The sequence below is a fragment of the Bidens hawaiensis genome, unplaced genomic scaffold, assembly GCF_021521415.1.
Source record: "Bidens hawaiensis isolate Kalapana, Puna unplaced genomic scaffold, B.hawaiensis_p1.1 tig00075014_1, whole genome shotgun sequence".
Taxonomy (NCBI): domain Eukaryota; kingdom Viridiplantae; phylum Streptophyta; class Magnoliopsida; order Asterales; family Asteraceae; genus Bidens; species Bidens hawaiensis.
The window spans coordinates 1-19744 of NW_027503019.1; the positions used below are offsets into that span (position 1 = coordinate 1).

The 19744-nt window shown below is 34.5% G+C and overlaps 1 protein-coding gene across 2 annotated transcripts; it reads left to right on the top strand.

Moving 5' to 3' along the window:
- The first annotated feature begins 13160 nt into the window (after window positions 1-13160).
- Window positions 13161-15938, top strand: LOC143606497 (protein CURVATURE THYLAKOID 1D, chloroplastic-like). Of its 2 annotated transcripts, XM_077082253.1 has the most exons (6): window positions 13161-13295; window positions 13918-14144; window positions 14258-14362; window positions 14463-14534; window positions 14624-14695; window positions 15905-15938. In XM_077082253.1, the coding sequence occupies exons 1-5, from the start codon at window positions 13172-13174 to the stop codon at window positions 14690-14692; spliced, it is 597 nt and encodes a 198-aa protein (XP_076938368.1). In that variant the 5' UTR covers window positions 13161-13171; the 3' UTR covers window positions 14693-14695; window positions 15905-15938. The 2 variants fall into 2 exon arrangements, with proteins under 2 accessions (XP_076938368.1, XP_076938367.1); XM_077082252.1 differs by lacking the exon at window positions 15905-15938 and having other exon boundaries at window positions 14624-14994.
- Window positions 15939-19744: the final 3806 nt, after the last annotated feature.

Consider the following 19744-nt stretch of genomic DNA (forward strand, 5'->3'; position numbering starts at 1 on the left):
ATACCAAGTATTGAGGCTTGAGTATGGCTGACCTTTCATTACTTATCTTACTTATCTTACACGGACAAAACGCTTTACCCACAAGAGATTTCCGACCCATTTTATCAAATTGTCCTTTCATTTTCAAGACTGAGCCTACCGACATATCCCGAGTTAAGTGAGCTTTCTTTTATTTATCTAATATTATTAGTAGTTTAAAAAACTAATTTCTGATAAATATCATCATCTCCTACTTTAACGCAAAAAAACTAACTTCAAGGGACATTTTTAAAAATTTTTCATTTTTTTTAAAAATTATCTATTTATTTTTTTTATTTTATTTTTTTAAAACAAAATCAATTTGAACTACGACTCAAATACCCTATCCCCACACTTAAATTTTGCATTGTCCTCAATTCAAGGATAAGGACGACTTAAAATAAAAATAAAATTAAAATAAAGTCGGACTACAAAAAACTAAAACTAAAAATTAAAAACAAAATACAAACTAAAAATATTAACAAGCTAGATAATGGAAAAGACTTAGCTGGTAATATGCGAATGAAATATGATGCCAAAGTCTTCTTTCCAGGAATGCCCTCCAACTACGAACGTGCGCAACAAATGGTAACTCCTTCTTTCACGAACGTAAGCGGCAAAACAAAACAAACATATCTAAAAATGTATCTTATCAAACTGATAGATATTATGCAATTAAAGTGCGTTAACATCCCAAAAATATATAAAACATGAATAATTAGCATCAAATAATAAATATAAAGTATACGGCTCGGCGGCTCCACCATCCCCACACTTGTCTTTTTCAATATAGTCTTCCATGGGGATCGTCTCTCTAGCTCACACAATCTTCAAACTAGCAAAACTTAAAAACACAAAACAAAGTCGAACTACCAAAACTACGTTAGTGACTCAAAGAAAAAGAAAATAGAAATAAAAATAAAATAAAATAAAATATACAAACTCTACACTTGAGTTTTCACTCAAGAACCCATATTATGCGAATCACGTGGCGGACCGAGTGGAGCTTCCTCCACCTCGGTAGAACTCCAATGCCCTAAAAGATATCGAATTACGATCCGACCATTCATCAATCTTGGTCTTCTTCTTTCTAACTCTACTAACCCTTTCAAACTTACGCTTTCCACCGCCTCTTTCTCCAACACACTTCACCATTACCCGAGAACTAGAAACCGCTCGCTCCTTTTTCACACTCGTACTCACCGAACGGGGATCGTCAAGACTAGGACCCATCTGCGAGATAAATGATTCTATCGAATAAATTGGATGACATGGATCAATAAGACCTTCTTGACCACTCGGATGTCTCATGGACTTCGCCAAATAAGTGGCACTTTCATCACCGGCTCTAAGAGTTATCTTGCCTTCAAACACATCTATGATTGCCCTAGCAGTACGTAAAAACGGACGACCCCAAATAATAGGAACTCTCTCGTCGGCCTCCATATCTAAAACAACAAAATCTGCGGGAAAAACCAAATTATCTACTTTAACGAGCAAATTTCCACGACACCCCTCAGATACTTAATGGAACGATCGGCTAAAGACAACGTCATACGAGTCGGGGTCAGCTCTCCTAGACCCAACTTTTCATATAAAGAATATGGCATGAGGTTTATACTAGCTCCAAGATCGGCCGATGCTTGACACATCGTATCACTTTTGAAAATACATGGAATGGTAAAAACACCGGGGTCGGGTAACTTCTCCGGTACTTTATTAAGGACTACTGCAGAACACTCTCCATTCAGCGGTACAGTCGACAACTCCTCCAACTTATCCTTTCTTTTAAGAAGGTCTTTCAAAAACTTGTCATATTTAGGCATATGCTGGAGGACCTCGACGAACGGGAGGTTAACATTTAATTGGCTAAAAATATTGAGAAAATGCCCGTAATCTTTCGTATACTGTTGATTCTTTAGACGGACGGGATACGGGACATAAGCAGGGTTAATGATGTGTGATGGTGGCCGAACTCCAACCGGCTTCTTTTCAAATAGTGGCTCAATAATTGGTGTTGAAACTTGTGACTTACTCGGAGCCTCTACCTCTATCTCCTCATCTACCAACTCATCATCCCCATTTTCCCCAATTTCTTTACTAACTACCTCCGGACCAAAAACCCTACCACTACGAGTGGAGATGGCTTTCAATTGAGCAGCCGGATTAGTTTGAGGAATACCCGAAAACTGACCTGGGGGCCTTTCTTCTAAACGACGAGCAATATCACCAACAATTCTTTGAATATCAAGAATAGCATATTGTTGATTCCTAAAAAGTAGGTCGTGTTCGGCAAACTTTCTCTGTGTAACTTGATCTCTCTCCAGGATTTGCTTCATCATCTCTTCCAAACGACCAATTTCACCGTTCGAATCCTGAACATTATTTTGAACATTAGTACCATCGGTGTTATTATTAATAAAATACTGACCTTGTGCTGGAGCATAAGAATTTTTAAATCCGGGTGGTGCGCCTGACAGACGCTAGTTGGAATTGTTCTGATTCGGGTTCTTGTAGGTGTTCCAACTCTGATTATAGTTGTTGTAATTATTGGGAAACCTATTCTGACTAGCAACAAAATCGACCTGTTGATTCATCACCGGGCATTCCAATGTATCATGCCCACCCCTACAAAACTCACACCTGTCCACCTTGGCCTTCAGCTCCTTAACCTCTCTAGTTAGTGATTCCAAAGCAGCAGCCACACTAGTATCCTGATTAACCTGGTGTACACCTTGAGCGGACGAGGATGTACTGCTAACGAGAGTGGAATTCCCGCGATGTGGCACTTTGGCAAGGTCCGATTGAGCGAAGCTCTCAAACATCTCGTTACAATCGGTGGCATTTTTCCTAGCCAGTAAACTTCCTCCCGCGGCCGTGTCGAACAGAACTTGGGTTTCGTAGTTCAGCCTGTTGTAAAATTTTTCCACGAGATCCCATGGTGTAAGACCATTTTATAAACAACGGGCAAGTAGGTTCTGAAAACGCTCCCAAGCATGACAATATTGCTCCCCCGGCTCCATGTGAAACGAGTGGATCTGATCACGAAGAATAGCCGCTTTAGCCGGTGGGAAGTATCTTTTGATAAAATCTGAACGCAATGCTTCCCAAGTGGTGAACGGCTAGGTGGCTGAGTGTCAAGCCAAGTAGCTGCTTTACCTGCAAGTGATAACGGAAATAAATGTAAGAAAATAGCATCTTCGGTATCACCTTGTAAATTAAAAGTTTTAAGAACGCGGTAAAGTCGGTTAATGTGAGCCGGTGCATCCTCGTCATCACGCCCATTAAACTGATTGGTTTGAACGATGTTGTTCATGACGTATGACGGAATTTGCCACGAGTTGCGGTTGTCGATCTCGGGAACTACGATGCATGATTGGTTTCCGGTTAAGCCATCGAAGGCTTGAGCAGCAATTGTCCTATCGTCGGCCATTTGAACTTCTGGTTGGCTTTTCGGGCTTTCTAGTGGTGAACTGTGCGGTGACGATTTTTGTGACGAACTAGCCTCGGACCTCAACGGGGAAAATTCAAGATCAGCCAGTGGTGGTCCTTGCGAACGAAGATGTGGCATAAACCTGAAAAACGCAAAAGACTGAGTGAGTAGACTCAAATACTTAAAAACAAACAAAAATAAACTAAAACCTAAATTAGACTCATACGGCAAAAATAAAACAAATAGCACGTATGTAGTAGATAAGCCCAAGTAAAGCTAATAACACAATTGCTAAGAGTCCCCGGCAACGGTGCCAAAAACTTGATGTTCTAAAAGTAGTCAAACAATTATTAACTAAAATTATACTAATCTAGACACTAAGTAATACTCTAGACTCTTAAACTTAACTTAAACTACTAACCGACAAGTGAACCGATCGACTCTAGTACAGCTAAATAAGTCTGGATATCGAACCCACGAGACTCTTTAAATTACGAAACTAGCAAATTAGACTCAACTACAAGACACGACTATTTAATAATAATATTTGAGGGGGGGTTTAATACTAATAATTAAGACTTAATAATAATTAACTAATGATTACTTTAATTAACTAATAATAAAACAAATAATATAATATAAAACCCTAACCCTAATTATTATAATAATAACAAAACATAATCATTACTACTTAATTAATTAATTTAATATAAAAACTTAACCTAATTAATTTAACTAAAGAAAACAATTAAGAAAACTTGGATTGATTCAGATGATAAAGATAACTACCCAGATCAGAATCCCCAAAGTTACGGTTATTAATTTAAATGGAAAAACGTAAGTTATGGAACCGGGATCATAAAATAGTCCCTTGACAGAAAACCCGAACATGACCCTTGAACTTTAAGAAGACGCCTATGGATATCTAACAAGTTTTAAGACTCACCAGTTTTATATTAAATTTCCTTACGGTTATTTAAACGTTTATGTCTAAATATCTTTTATGACGAAAACCTACCTTACAGCGCGAAATTCAAAAGATAGAAAAGCAGACTCAATTAATCTAATAGACTAAGCTGACAATCAAACATAGACGGGCTCCTTACGAAGAACTAAATCTATCAATCCCGACAAGCAAAGATTTATCAATAGCCTATCACTTTACAACTTTTTAGACTAGCAGCTCACTTTTATCTGTTTAATTGATTTTATTGTTTCTATGATTTTAATGCATATTAATCACAAACTAGTCAAGAGCACACAGTAAATGACCTAACAAAACCCTATCCTATGAAACAACCAACAAGGACAATGTGAAACAATAAATTCAAGTAAACAAAACCAAACAATCAAACGCATCAATTAAATCAAACTCAACCGTTTACTTAGAACATAAAATCCATAACGAAACGAAATCCAAATAAAATCAAACCGAACTAAGGTTCATCATGACTTGGGCAGTATATGGAATTTAGCCTAGCATCATAAAGTCTAAATCAAACAAAACAAATAATAACGAAAACATGGTGAAAATATAAGAAACGGGGAATCGAAGATGATAAAACCCGTAAACTCGAACGTGAACGTGTAGCTCTTCACCGGCTGTCTTCTTGCCTTCAAAATCATCGCAAAGCTCAAAAATATGCTCCAATAACTCTCCAAAATCGGCTAGGGGCTTTCAGGTTATGTCAGGTTTAAGTTAAAGGTGTTTAAATGCCCAAAACAAGGCCCAATAATAAGTAAAAACGGAATTAATCTAGCCCAACATCCCCTAGGCGCCGGCGACCGGGTATAGGGGATCCCTCCGCGCGACGCGGCGTGCTTTTCTATGGGGCCGGTCTGACCGGCCCAGTCTGACCGGTTCTCTGTTCTAGCACCTTCCTGACCGTTCCGGAACTCCGTTTCGGCTCGTTTTTGCCCTTTTTCATCACGATCAAATCCGGAACCTACGAAACATAAAAACATTAGTAATATACAAATCTTAATTAAAAACGAAAAAAAACTATTAAAATATTAATTAAAATATATAAGGGAAACATAAACAGTTAGCATTATATCAAGAATCTTGGACATTTAATAATGTCGGTCAATAGTGGATAGGATCGAAAATTGATCTTTAGCATTCCACCAAGCAACATATTACAAGTTTTATAATTTGTGAACCTATAGTTATAAGGTTTGTTCCAGCATACCTCCCGAGTTCGTTACATAAAGTCCCCCCAGTTGCTTTATCAATTTTCAGTAGCACAAGTATTAGACAAGTTTAAAAATGGAACGGCCCAAAGCGATCAAACTTCTCATTGAGAATGAATGGATGATATTGTTGTACCATATTTTGCTAGATAAATTACATTGAACAAACTTGATAAATTTTTGCTAAACTTATCTTTTATATTATTAAACTAGCTTTTGAACCCGTGTATTACACGGGATTTGTCAAATACTTCGATTATTTGAAAGAAATGAAAAAAATTAAAGGTAAAATAAAATATATAGTACAAACAATAAAAAGTCTAGAATCTCAAATTTACAAAATCGATTTTATATATACAATATTTGCATAAATTGTTTTGACCAATTACCCGTGAATAACTATGATGAATGAGATGAAAGATTAGAAAATTAGAATGAAACTTATAACTCATTTCTCAAAATTGCTTTGTCTCATGACCTATGAATTGTTAGAATAAATAAGATGAGAAATGGGATTACTCCATAGAATAATAACCAACTTTGAAAATTGTTTCAATCAGGTCACTGATAAAAACTTTTGTTCCAATCAGGTCATTAAACTTTCATTTTTGTTCCAATCATAGATATTTTACCTAGATAACAGGTAATCTAGGTTTTTTCTAATTTTTCAATGTTTTTACTTTGCATAATAACTTTTAAAGGTTACGAAAATTAATAAAAATGCGAAATATAATTTTAAAATTCCGAAAATTTGCAAAAAAAGTTTGGAAAATTGCAATAAATTGAAAAATTGTAAAAAAATTAAAAAAAAATGTTCAAAACGGGTCGGAACGGGTTAGGATCAACAGAGTCGGGTTAGAACGGGTCAAAGTCAAAACGGGTTTCGGGTCAGTTTTTTTTTCGACCAACGAATCAGCGCGTTTTCAACACGTTACAGCTCGTTTTAACAGCAAAAACTCGTTTAAGCGATTTTTTTCAGTTCGTTTCAGCACTTAATAGCTCGTTTAAAGCGATTTTTCCGCTTGTTTCAACACCTAACAGCTCGTTTAAGCGATTTTTCAGCTTGTTTCAGCACCTAACATCTCATTTAAGCGATTTTTCAGCTCGTTTCAGCACCTAACAGCTCATTTAAGCGATTTTTCAGCTCATTTCAGCACCTAACAGCTCGTTTAAGCAATTTTTCAGCTCGTTTCAGCACCTAACAGCTCGTTTCAGCACCTAACAGCTCGTTTAAGCGGTTTTTAGCTCGTTTCAGCACGTAACAGCTCGTTTGAGCGATTTTTCAGCTCGTTTCAGCATCTAACAGCTCGTTTAAGCACCTAACATCTCGTTTAAGCGATTTTTCAGCTTGTTTCGGCACCTACCAGCTCGCTTAAGCGATTTCCAGCTCGTTTCAGCACCTAACAGTTCGTTTAAGCGATTTTTCAGCTCGTTTGAGCACCTAACAGCTCGTTTAAGCGATTTTTCAGCTCGTTTCGGTACCTAACAGCTCATTTAAGCGATTTTTCAACTCGTTTCGGTACCTAACAGCTCGTTTAAGCAATTTTTCAGCTCGTTTCGGCACCTAACAGCTCGTTTAAGCGATTTTTCAGCTCGTTTCGGCACCTAACAGCTCATTCAACCGATTTTTCAGCTCGTTTCAGCACCTAACAGCTAGTTTAAGCGATTTTTCAGTTCGTTTCAGCACCTAACAATGATTTAGGAACAGGTTTCGGGTCGGAACGAACTGAAATATCTCTTAAACGAGTTGTTAGGTGATGAAACGAACTGTAAAATCGCTTAAACGAGTTGTTAGGTGCTGAAACGAGCTAAAAAATCGCTTACACGAGCTGTTAGGTGCTGAAACGAGCTGTTAGGTGCTGAAACGAGCTGAAAAATCGCTTAAACAAGCTGTAAGGTGCTGAAACGAGCTAAAAATAGCTTAAATGAGCTGTTAAGTGCTGAAACGAATTAAAAAATCGCTTAAACGAGCTGTAACGTGTTGAAAACACGCTGATTCGTTGGTCCAAAAAAAAAAGCTGACCTGAAACTCGTTTTGACCCGTTCCGATCTTGACCCGTTCTAACCCGATCATGTTGACCCTAACCCGTTCCGACCCGTTTTGAACATTTTTTTTTCAATTTTTGCAATTTATTGCAATTTTCCGAACTTTTTTTGCAAATTTTCGGAATTTTAAAATTATATTTCGCATTTTTACTAATTTTCGCAACCTTTAAAAGTTTAAAAGTTATTATGTAAAGTAAAAACATTGAAATATTAAAAAAAAACCTAGATTACATGCTATACATGTAAAATATGGATTGGAACAAAAATGAAAGTTCAATGACCTGATTGGAACAAAAGTTTTTATCAATTACTTGATTGAAACAACTTTCAAAGTTAGTTACTATTCTATAGAGTAATCCCATGAGAAAGGGATTAGATAATTAAAAATGAAATTATAACTCATTTGTCAAAATTATCTTGACCCGTGAACCATGCATTGTTAGGTAAAATTAAATGAGAGATTAGAGCATCGGAAAGGAAATTATAACCCATTTGTCAACATGGTTTTGCTCCATAACCCATGGATAAGTCAAATGAATGAGAAGAGAGATTAGACCAAGAATGAATGTGAGATTGCCACATCATCTTCATTATTTTCTTTTATTAGTATAGTTAGATTGGAACATAATTGGAACAACTTGATTGGAACAACTTTCAAAGTTGGTTACTATTCTATAGAGTAATCCCATGAGAAAGGGATTAGATAATTAAAAATGAAATTATAAATCATTTTTCAAAATTATCTTGACCCATGATCCATGTATTGTTAGATAAAATTAAATGAGAGATTAAAACATTGGAAAGGAAATTATAACCCATTTGTCAATATAATTTTGCTCCATAACCCATGGATAAGTCAAATGAATGAGAAGAGAGATTAGAACAAGAATGAATGTGGGATTGCCATATCATCTTCATTATTTTTTTTATTAGTATAGTTAGATTAGATATAAAACACTTCGGCATTGTGTAAATCCAAATCATAAGAAAGTTTTTCAAGTAAATTTTCTACCCCATTACATTTACGCAAAGGTTCAAAGCAGTGACACAAATAATAACCGGAGCACATCTTTGGAATATTCTATAAGATTTATTAATTGGTAGTATTATATCGGAAAACGATTTTCCTCTAAATGACAAGTCATTTAATTTGTTACATATTAGAAAAAAAAATTGGCTAACTAATAAAGGGCTCGTGGGATAGTGACCTAATAAATTATTTCTACTCATTTTTAGAACAACAAGCACATCGGTTATTTGTTCAATAATAGTCCAATTCAATGGAGGGAATTCCATAATCGTACGATTATGGATCGCAAGAATACCTTGATACGAGATTAGATTTCCTTTATGTTTTATGGCTTTTTCAAACATCGTACATTTTGAATTTCTTCTTGTAGGCACGTCATATAATTAGATTCCAAACTTTATATAACATATTTTTTTGTTGCATTATATAAGTTGTTGCATTATTTTCTTAACAGCTAAATTTTTGTTTCCGTTTATTTAACTTATGTCTCACGTGAGGTTAGAACACACAACTATTTGATTGGAGGTCATACATCTTTGACACTAGACCAAACAAGTGTTGTTATAAGCTACATTTAGGTCAAAATCCCAACATGTCCTCTTTCTAGAAGAGAATTTATTTTAGTCACCCCAAATTCAAATTTCCATCTTTATCCAACACAAACCCGTCGACGCCACCGTGTTTGAAATTCGAGCTGACGCTTTTGTGATCCAAACATATCACGCAATGTGGCTGAAAAACGTCATCCCCGATACAATTTGATCAATCATATCATTTTTTCTGTCGTTAAGGTGGAATACTGAACAAAGATTCTCTTTTTTCATCATCAATCGAAAGTACATTTTGTGCTACAACACTTCATATCTAATAGAAAAGAATCCCATGATCCTGGACTAATCTTACATGAGAACGCAAATCCCATAATTTGTCTACCCACGATTAATTAAAATGATTGGTGCCTCCAAATTTGGATATAATTAACATGCTTTTTTACTTATTTTTTTTAGGAATTATGAATACTCATTTTGAAAGGTATACATGTGAGACAAAATCTACTAAATGAATCTTATTATATTTATTTTAAATACCATACTATAACCTATAACCATACCGTGCTCTCGTTTTATAATACCCGGGAGCTAATTAAACTATTTTAGTAAACCTGAACTGTCTCAATTCTCAGGCAATCGCACAAAAAACTCGAGTTCCTAGCTTTTGGATTTTCTTCTTTCTTAAACAAATCCGAGAACGACACATTACGTTTCGAAACATGCAGGGATGACTTGTTTTGTTTTGACCACATGACGTGATATGATTGGATCATAAACGTACCGCCTATAATTTCTATACGGCGGCATTGATGGGATAACACATCACCAAAGGAAATTCGAATTTATAGAACAAAATATAGAACATTTCGGGAATTTTCTTCAAGTAATCACATTAAAATAAATCTCAAACAGCTACATGCAACAATTTTCGACATTTGACAATAATTTATAATACTAAAAGTAACATAATTACCATATTTATTTATCAAGCAAACACGTGTTGAGCCATAATTGGGAACAGGGGCATGTTTTGTCCTTTACCGTCGGCGGATTCCTTCGACATGATCAAGTGAAAAAAAAAGTTAATAATAACTTATATTTTATATTGTGATCTTTTCTAGTCAAGTTAATTGTCCTGGATTGTGGTTCAGTGCCTCTTTTTCTCTTTATTTACCACCTGCTTTCACAATACAATTTGGGTTGAAGAAATGAAGAACTCTCATTATGATGTTCAAATAATCAAATTATATATGCTGGTGTTTTGAAGACTTTAGATGAAGATCATGAAGAGTATGCTTGAATGCATATGAAATGAACTTTGGAAGATGCTTCATAATAAGGTTAATAAGGTATGTAAATAGTTATCTAACTACTTATGTTTCGGTACTAGTGTTCTAAACAAGTTAAATAAGAAATACATTATCTTATACTATCAAGTTAAAATATGCCAGATGTGTCAGCAATAATTACATAAATTATAATTGTTGACATAAGTAAGGACAATGTTTTGTTTACTGTAAGATTACCGTTTCAGGTAGTTTGTTTAGCTATACTAGTAATATTGATTAAAATATATGTATATTCTTTAAGTATTAATTTGATCTTATATGAGTTCATCTAAAAGAGACGTGATTTGTGTACATGTGTAAGTAAAGTATACACGTTTATAAAATATGAGTTATTATCCAAATAATAATATGTAAAGTTTTCAAATTTTAGAACTTTGAATGTTAAAAATATTTTTTTAGAAACATTCAACTTGAATAATCTTTTTAATATTTTTAGATTGTGAGTTGAGATTTTTTTTCTTCTTCTTATAATGAATCAATCAAATTTGTATATATATTTATTTAATAAGTAAAACATTAAAACTTACAAACTCAATCATATGCAAATGAGATTTGAAAGAACGATTGATCAAATTAAAAATATGCACATCATTTTTGTTATAATTTGTTTTTATGTACTTTCGAAAGATAATTGAATCATCATAGTTTTTAAAAAATATTATATTGTAATATTACATGATATATAAAATATAAATATTCGTTGAAAAATAAATGACAAAGATTTCTGAATCACTAGACTGGCATTTATTATATTTTGAAATTGTTCATAACTTTCTTATGAACATATTAAAATATGTTTCACTTATTTTAAAATTGATGACTGTCTGGAATATGTACTATTAAATTATTATGTCAGTTGTAACACAAATAAATATATAGCTATAGCTTGAGTCTTGACGACGTAAATAACGACATGGATACCTTAACTAATTGCAAGATTATCGTATTTCCGATATGTTAGTGGTAGCGTGAAAATATTAATAAACTCGTTAATTTGTCGTTATTATTTGGTCTCCACCCTAGGCCAACAGCTCCTTTTCTACCTTGTGGGCATAAATGGTTGAGAAGCAAGTACCTTTTGGCTAGTATACAGGGTTTAGAAACAAACTTTGTTGTTTAAATTACTTAATCGAGCTTCAGTGTTGTTTTTTTAGGGTGTGTTGTCACGTTGTGTAGCACCCATTTTTGAAGCCTTTTAGGGCCAAACTTGCAACTTCTTAATGCAATGAATATTACTACTTTGTTTGAGTTGCTTGATGTGTCATTGTTTATTAATTTGAATTCATTGTATTTTCTCACTTTAAAGTTTAAACAGAGAAGTGTACATGCTAATGTGCTATACTTGAAATATCCAAATTCCGAACTAGGCTAATTATATTTAATTGCATGGTTTACTTGGGTTGGGCCACATAGCAGACGTATATAACAAGATTATACAACATGGGCCGCTTGCAATGGGCTTAGTTTAGCTGTATAGTTGTATAAACATTGCTCGTGACCGTAAGTCTCAAATTGCTTGCCCACTGTATAAAATCAAGGCATAGGATAAAAAAACAAAAGAAAATTTATTATTGAAAAAAGAATACTCATTCAAAAACTCTCTATAATAAAGCCTCACTATTGCATTCACCAATTTAAATCTCGAGCTAAACATATAACTTAAAGTTAGATAATTAGGAATAAATGGTAAATACACAAAATATATTATATAACATAAATTACAAAAATATTTCATATGAATCAGAGTAATTAGTCTATTAAATGTTACTAAGTCAATAGGTATAACTCAAATACTTAATGAACATAGAACAGGTCGACCTGAAATACGATCCTGACATAACACGATATAAAGTGGTTTCGGCACGAAATACACGAATAACCGTATGGTCCAGATTAAGATTGAAGAATTCAACCCACCAACTTGAAAGGATTAAAACCCGTACTTACATATATACAAACACACACATGCACACGTATTTTTGTTTATTATATTCAAGCAAAAACTCTTTTCCTAAAAAAATGGGTGTTTACTCAATTATAATGCGCCCATAAGTATTTTATTAAGCGATATCAACTTTTCTCAATTTCTTTTGTAGTTTTGCAATCCCATCAATGCTCAAAGGTTTTATCTAATGAACCTAACATTTTCCTGAAATTTTGAAGATCTAACTGAACGATTTCGTGCTAAAGAAACCAACCAAAGCTAAAACGTTTTGGCGGGTTTGGTCGACCCAGTCAACCCAATCAATCCAGTCAGTTACTAGTTTAACACACAAGAATCGTGAAAACCAACTGAATCAGAAAGGAAACACCTCCATCTTTAATAGTAAAATAAAATAATAATAATAATAATAATAATAATGTTGCAAACTACAGAAACTATAATGTTGATAGATGATTAGTAAGTTTGTTTTTTTCTTAGTTTTTAAAAATATACCTTGGTTTTTTTTAATTTTTAATTTTTAATTTTAATTTTAATTTCATCCGCTTTTGTTATACTCGAGAAATCAATCTCGATTGCAAAACCCTAACATCATTATTCTTCACAAAAATGGAGATCTGCACCTTTACTCGTTGTATACCAAATCGTCAATCAAATCTTACCTCTTTCACTTTTGCCCATCACATCACCACTCTGCAACTGAAATCAAACTCAATTTCTCTCAATTATCCAGGTGCTCATTCCAAATCTCACTTTTTACTTTCTTTTGCAACTATACACCCTCGATTTCCTTCAAATTTTACTTGATTATTGTTGCTGTTAAATCCATACATTCTGTTTCAATTGTTTCTAGGAATATGTAATTTCATGATTATAGTTATCACTGGCAAACGGGTTGGGTCGGGTCACAATGGGTCCATTCATAAAATTTAGTATTTTGGTTTGGGTCAAAAGGGGTCGGCTCAGAACGGGTTCGGCCGCAACAGGTTTGGGGTTGGTTTAAAAGATGTTATTTTTTTTCCTTGGAAATTTTGGTACATTTTGGCTTTGGATTTGCTTTTCGGTACCGGTTGCGTGTCCGAATTCGTGTTACACGCGTATTGATGTCGGGTTACGCGTCCAGCGCTGCATTATGTACGTACTGGTCTTGCGTTATAAAGTAATTATAATTTATAGTAAGCTAAATTGAGGGATTTCAGTGAAATTCATGTGAAAGTTATGATTTTTTTTGTTGAAAAGTAGCATGACGATGATCTTACCCAATAAGTGTTTTTAAATAATTTTGATGTGATATTGTAAGAGATGTTTCTTCAATCTATAAAACTAACTAGGTTCTTGCTTATTTTGGTTTACAGGCTTACGCGGGTACAGTTACTCGTCTATAAAAGCAACAGCTTCTAAGGAAACATCAAGTGAAGCAAATCAGTATGTTAAAGAAGAAACTGACGATGGAGTGCCGGTCAACGATGGTCAACCCGAGGAGAATACCGGGTTTGGAGGATTTGGTTTGTTCAAAGATGATGCTGCTGCTGAAGATGATCAGTTCCCTCAAATTGATTTCTTAAATAAGCTCAAAACGGAGGTATGCTATGTTGTTATTTCTCATGGATATTATCTGAATCATAAAGATGATTAGTTACTTTTGTATGATTATATATTTATATGTGATAAAGAATCCTTGTGCTTGATTTGTAGTTGGATCTTGAAGATTCGTTTTCGATTGCTTTGCTTGGTGTAGGTGGTGTTACAGCTCTATGGTTGGCTGCAAACATAGTAGGATCCATTGATCGTATACCTTTGGTGTGTTATTTGGTTTCTGTACTTGCTAAACTAAAATCTTAATATATCATAACCTGCCTTATAACTTAGTTATGTATTTGTTTGACATGTTTTTTAACAGTTTCCTAAATTGATGGAACTGGTTGGTCTTGGCTACAGTGTCTGGCTCTCCACGCGTTACTTGCTCTTTAAGGTATGCAAAATTGCAAACAAATTTTTTTTATAAAGTTAGCAGCTGTATTTTTTGACTAATTGCATTGTTTTTTTTTTCACATTTTGCAGAGAAATAGGGATGAATTGGCTTCAAAGATAGAAGAGATTAAGCAGCAAGTTCTGGGATCAAAGAATTGACACGTGAGATATCGAATCGTCCTTTATATTGCAGTCTAGAATCTAGATTGCATTTTAGTTTTCCTGTATAAAAGAGTAGTTGACTTGGTTAAGTTTACCTGTAGAGTTTTTACTTTTGCATGTTATAGAGAGAACTTTTCTTTGCCAGTGGGTTAGTTTTCAAACTAGAATAAACAACTATTATCAATTTTGAGTCTGAACTATTCCTCATTTGACTCTTATAAGTCAAAAGAAGACAAATAGGATGTGCTTGGATACTGTTTAGTTCAAGCTTTAAAAAGTCGCAATCTACAAGAGGTTAGTTCAAGTTGGAATAAAATACAAGACCTTATCACTGCATTCTCGGGTTTAAAGTACAAGGAAAAGATTTTGTAAGATTGGACAGATGAAAGAAAGGAAAAGAAATTATATACTTAAAAGTCATTCTTCGAGTTAAAATAAAAGAAAAGAAAAGAAAGTGTTAATTATATTCTTGAGTTAGATTGAAATGAAAAGATATGAAAAAAAATTGTAACTTTACAATTATGTCTTTATAGCAACATGAAAAAGTGAATTAAGAAATGGTAAATAAGTAATATGCTAATAAGAACTTTCCATCACAATCAAACCATATTTGGCTGAAAAGTTTTTGAGGAAAAAAGACTTAAATTTTCTTTCCATTCTCTTTCTTTTCTTTTAAATAAAAACTCAAGAATGAAAAAAGAAATTTTTTTTTATCTTTTGTTTTTCAAATTCTTAAATAAAAAACTCAAGAAGAATATAGGGTAAATGATTATAACTTTTGTTCAGATTCTAATGATCACCAATGCTGGATGGCCCATAGGAGCTACAAGCCACACAAAGGGTGTGCATATCATTCTTCTTGATTCCATTAAAAATGAAACCTAATTATTTATCCTTTGATGTACTATCTCATTCCGTGAGTTCTTGAATCCCATAAATTTATCTGTTATCTTGATTCTTGAGCAGTTAGTTCTTGGATTAGCGTCAAATAACTAACAAAAAAATCACATACAAAAAGATGCACCTTAGGAAAAGGGGATCTTAAGAATAAAGCAATCTGGTTTGAGGAAGGTTATTACACCACGGATATGAATTTGTTCGAGTATAAACGCTGTTGTTACTAACAAACAATATTGCAGATGCACCTATTTTTGTGATATTACTTTTTGGATTTTTAGCATATTATGTTGATTTATTTACATTTTGCAGAGAAACAGAGATGAATTGGCATTAAAGATAGGAGAAAGATTAAGCAGCAAGTTCTAGGATCAAAGAATTGACATGTGGGATACTGAAAATCCTTTTTATAGCAGTCTTAATTTCATTATTTAGTTTTCTTGTATAAATTAGTTGACTTGTGGTTTAAGTTTTTCAATATTTTTGGATGTTTTAGAGAGAACTTTCAAATAGAAAACTCCCCTCCGATGGTCAGAACACCATTTCAAACAAACGTATCCGGTTCAATCTCATTCATAGCAAATTGATTGGTATAATAGGGGAAACACCATTTCCCAAATTCAGTTCAAGAAACCACACACGTAGCAAGTCACAAATCACCGGATTTCATCTGGATCAAAAGTCAAAACCAATGTTTTCATAACCCGGGTCGGACAATGAACCGGTTCATCGGTTCAACCGGAAGAACCGGTCGGACTGGAATATCTTCAATTAAAAAATAATTATTTTCCACACTGAACCGGTCCGGTTCTTCGGTCGGAGCTAGGGGTGTGTTTTTTATCCGTACCCGAATAAGGAACCTGAACCGAAGCGACCTGAGACCCGAATAACCTGATCCGAATTCACCCGAAACCGATTAAACTCCTAACCCCAACCCGAGATAAAATATTCGGGTTGGTATTTGGGTTGAAATACCCTTATTCGGGTTGACCCGAATAACCCGAAGTATGATACATCAATGTATGTATCCTAAATTTTATAGGGTAGTTTAGCGGTAAAGTAACTTATCCGATTAATATCTTCAATTCAATTGAATCATTCAATAAACGGTTTCAGTTGAAGTCTCAATCATCTGTTCCTAATTCAAACGTCGTTCTCTATCTCACTCTCAAAATCATCTATGTGCCATGAGGAACTAATCAACTGATTTAGATTTTTTTTATTTTTTTTTCCAATCGGCTCATTCTTGGTAAAGTGTGGACTGCCCAATCGATTCCAATTGTCATCGTCTTCCCTCAACGGATATTCACTCGAATCTGAACCCCTTCGATTGCACCGGCACGACCGCTTTAGATGATGGTCCTTGTCCCGGTGAGTTTCATTAATTTTGCAATCGTTTATAATATATATTACAATATGTAATTAGTTGGTTTTATGATTGAATTGGATCTAACATGTTAATTGTCTTGTATGTATAACTGCAATATATACTAACAACATGCTTGCATAACTACAGTTGACCGCTTAATTTTATACCCAATACGCATCATGTTATAGCTATGATTCATTCCTTTGAACGCCTGGTGACAAACTGAATTTGAATTGTGGAATACATAAGGTGAGAACTCTTGTTTTACTCGTAAAGCTAATTCATCTTATGATAAACATTTATTTTAGCATGCATCTTCATATAAATCATTTAAGCATAACGTTATTTTTAGTTGATGAATTTGGCTCAGACGTCACAATTATTAGTCACTATTAAAACGGCCGAGTTGATTTGGTTCCTGTCATGAGTCACACAAGTCACAACGGCTTCAAATCATAATGGGTCAATTAAAAAACAGTCCCGATTTAGTTCAGGTCACAAGTTAATGACCAACAATAGGTTGGCGTAAAAACAGATTGTGACCAACATAGGCTGAGGATACGAGTTTTATTATCTAAATATTTCAAATCATATTTTTATGGTGGTTTTGACATCAAATCTAACTTCATCTTTAAATTGCATTCGTGAAATTGTTATGATGATATTATGATATTATAGCTTTATCATAAGATGAATTAGCTTTACGAGTAAAACACGGTTTTGGGTACTCTAACCAAAAATCGTAAATGAAACCAAAAATACAAAAACAAAAACGAATCAAAACCAAAAACTGAACAAAACCAAAACGAAACCCAAAATCGGAACCAACCGGAATGGCATTTAAAAGTTAAACAGATATTTCATATATTGTTTCTGTTTGAGCCCAAACTTAGCCAAGCCAAACCAGATTGTTATGTAAAAAATATTGACTTTAGAAAGTCATGAGTTCGGTGCTGTATTAAATTTCCTCACAGGTTTTGGTGGAACGAGTTCTGCACAACAAGGCCTAGGGTCGGAGCGGGTTTGAAGCTTTTCCTTGAAACCTAATTAATAGAAGTATTTTCTTTTATGTATTGGTACGGGTCGTAACTAAATTTTTAGAAGTGAATACTAAATTTAGATTACTGTCCTTAAAATTAAAACGACTTCATGTGACAATGATGATTTATGAACTATTTTTTTTTTGTTTATAGTATTGTCTTCTACCTTATATAATGCTTATATCATGCAGATGGATCCTAATTGGAGCAATTTTTTTGGTATAAGGAAGGCACGCGTTAAATAAATGTCATCGACTTTTGTTCATTGTAGGTGGGAGCCACCGAAATGTACTAGGTACGGTAGCAAACTATTTTTTTCAAATGCATATAATGTTCCCTTTCTTTTTTCGGTTTGACTTTTGCTGACTCAATGATTCTGCAAAACTTTGAAGTTTACAACAATTGGCTTGCAGCCGAACATGGTGTGTTTTTACGAACCGCTAACAAAAAATGGTCCCAAACTTGACAGTTAATATACATATGGATTGGATCGGGGATCAATCATTTGAAATTACAAGTATTTTGGTTTGTACTCAACTCGAAATTTCATATTTTTATTGTTTTTGTAACCACAATTAATTATTTTTTCGTTCTTTTGTTTGTTTTTTAACAAAGGATTTCACTTTGGGAGACTTCACGCAAAGGACATGTTGCAGCATTTGGTTACCGGGCTCATATCAAACGCTTCAATAGAAGTGGTCTAAGGTGGGCGTTTGACCATTTCTTTCCAAAGGTAATATCATTTGACTTTTGTTTGTTTGATAAAATGCCATGACCAGGATTTTATAATTAGCATCATAAATTGATGAATGTTTTGTGTAATCATACCAAAAACCATATCAAAATTAAATTTAAAAAGAATTAGGTTTGAAATCAAATGTACATGTCAACCATGTGTTTGTGTGTGGTCTACATGTTCGGCTTGAATTTGGTTTTGATGTATGCTTTTACTCTAATGTATTAGTTATATATTTTATTACTTTTTGTATTAAAAAACTACTCGTAGGGTGCAGCTGAGAATTGTTGCTTCTGGTTGATATTGAGTTAGCTTTGGTATTTTACAATAAGACTGTTAGGCCGACTGTAAACGGGTAGCTGGATGATTTGTTTACATCCGGAGATGGTTCAGTGAGTAATTTGTGTACATTCGGTTTGGTGCGAGACACGTTGAAAACTTTGAGTGTTTTGGGGCTGTTCGGTTACTGTTTTGGGGCTGTTCGGTGGCTGTATGAGTGTTGTTTTGGGGCTGGTTGGTGGCTGTTTGGGGGGGTCGTTTGTGGCGGCGATGGTAGGTATGGATTAGGGGAGGCCTAGGAGGTGGTGGAGGAGGAGGTGGGACATGTATCCCTGCTGCTGGGGAGGCTGGGACAGCAGCTGGTGAAGGCTGGTCTGGTGGGTTACCAGCAGCCGTAGAGGTAGTATTTTGTTGTACGGAAGGTGGGATAAAGTCATCGGTGTCAGGTGGATTGGGATATATAGAGACATAGGGGTCGGGAGAGGGTGAAGGGGAGTGAAGATTGTTAAGTTGAGAAGATTTGAATGGAAAACAGAGTTCATTGAAGCGAACATGCCGGGCAATGTATGTCCGCTAGGTTTCGGGGTCAAAGCACCGATAACCATGATTATGGGAGCTATATCCGAGAAAGACACATGGAGTGGAGCGGAAGTCAATTTTGTGTCTGTTGTAAGGACGTAGGTGGGGAAAACATTGTGAACCAAAGACTTCTAAAAAGGAGTAATCGG

Excerpts from the sequence above, each read along its gene's own strand:
- LOC143606497 (XM_077082253.1), top strand. The coding sequence starts at position 13,172 with ATGGAGATCTGCACCTTTACTCGTTGTATACCAAATCGTCAATCAAAT. Across the intron at positions 14,363-14,462 it reads CCATTGATCGTATACCTTTG|TTTCCTAAATTGATGGAACT; the intron begins GTGTGTTATTTG and ends GTTTTTTAACAG. Across the intron at positions 14,535-14,623 it reads CGCGTTACTTGCTCTTTAAG|AGAAATAGGGATGAATTGGC; the intron begins GTATGCAAAATT and ends CACATTTTGCAG.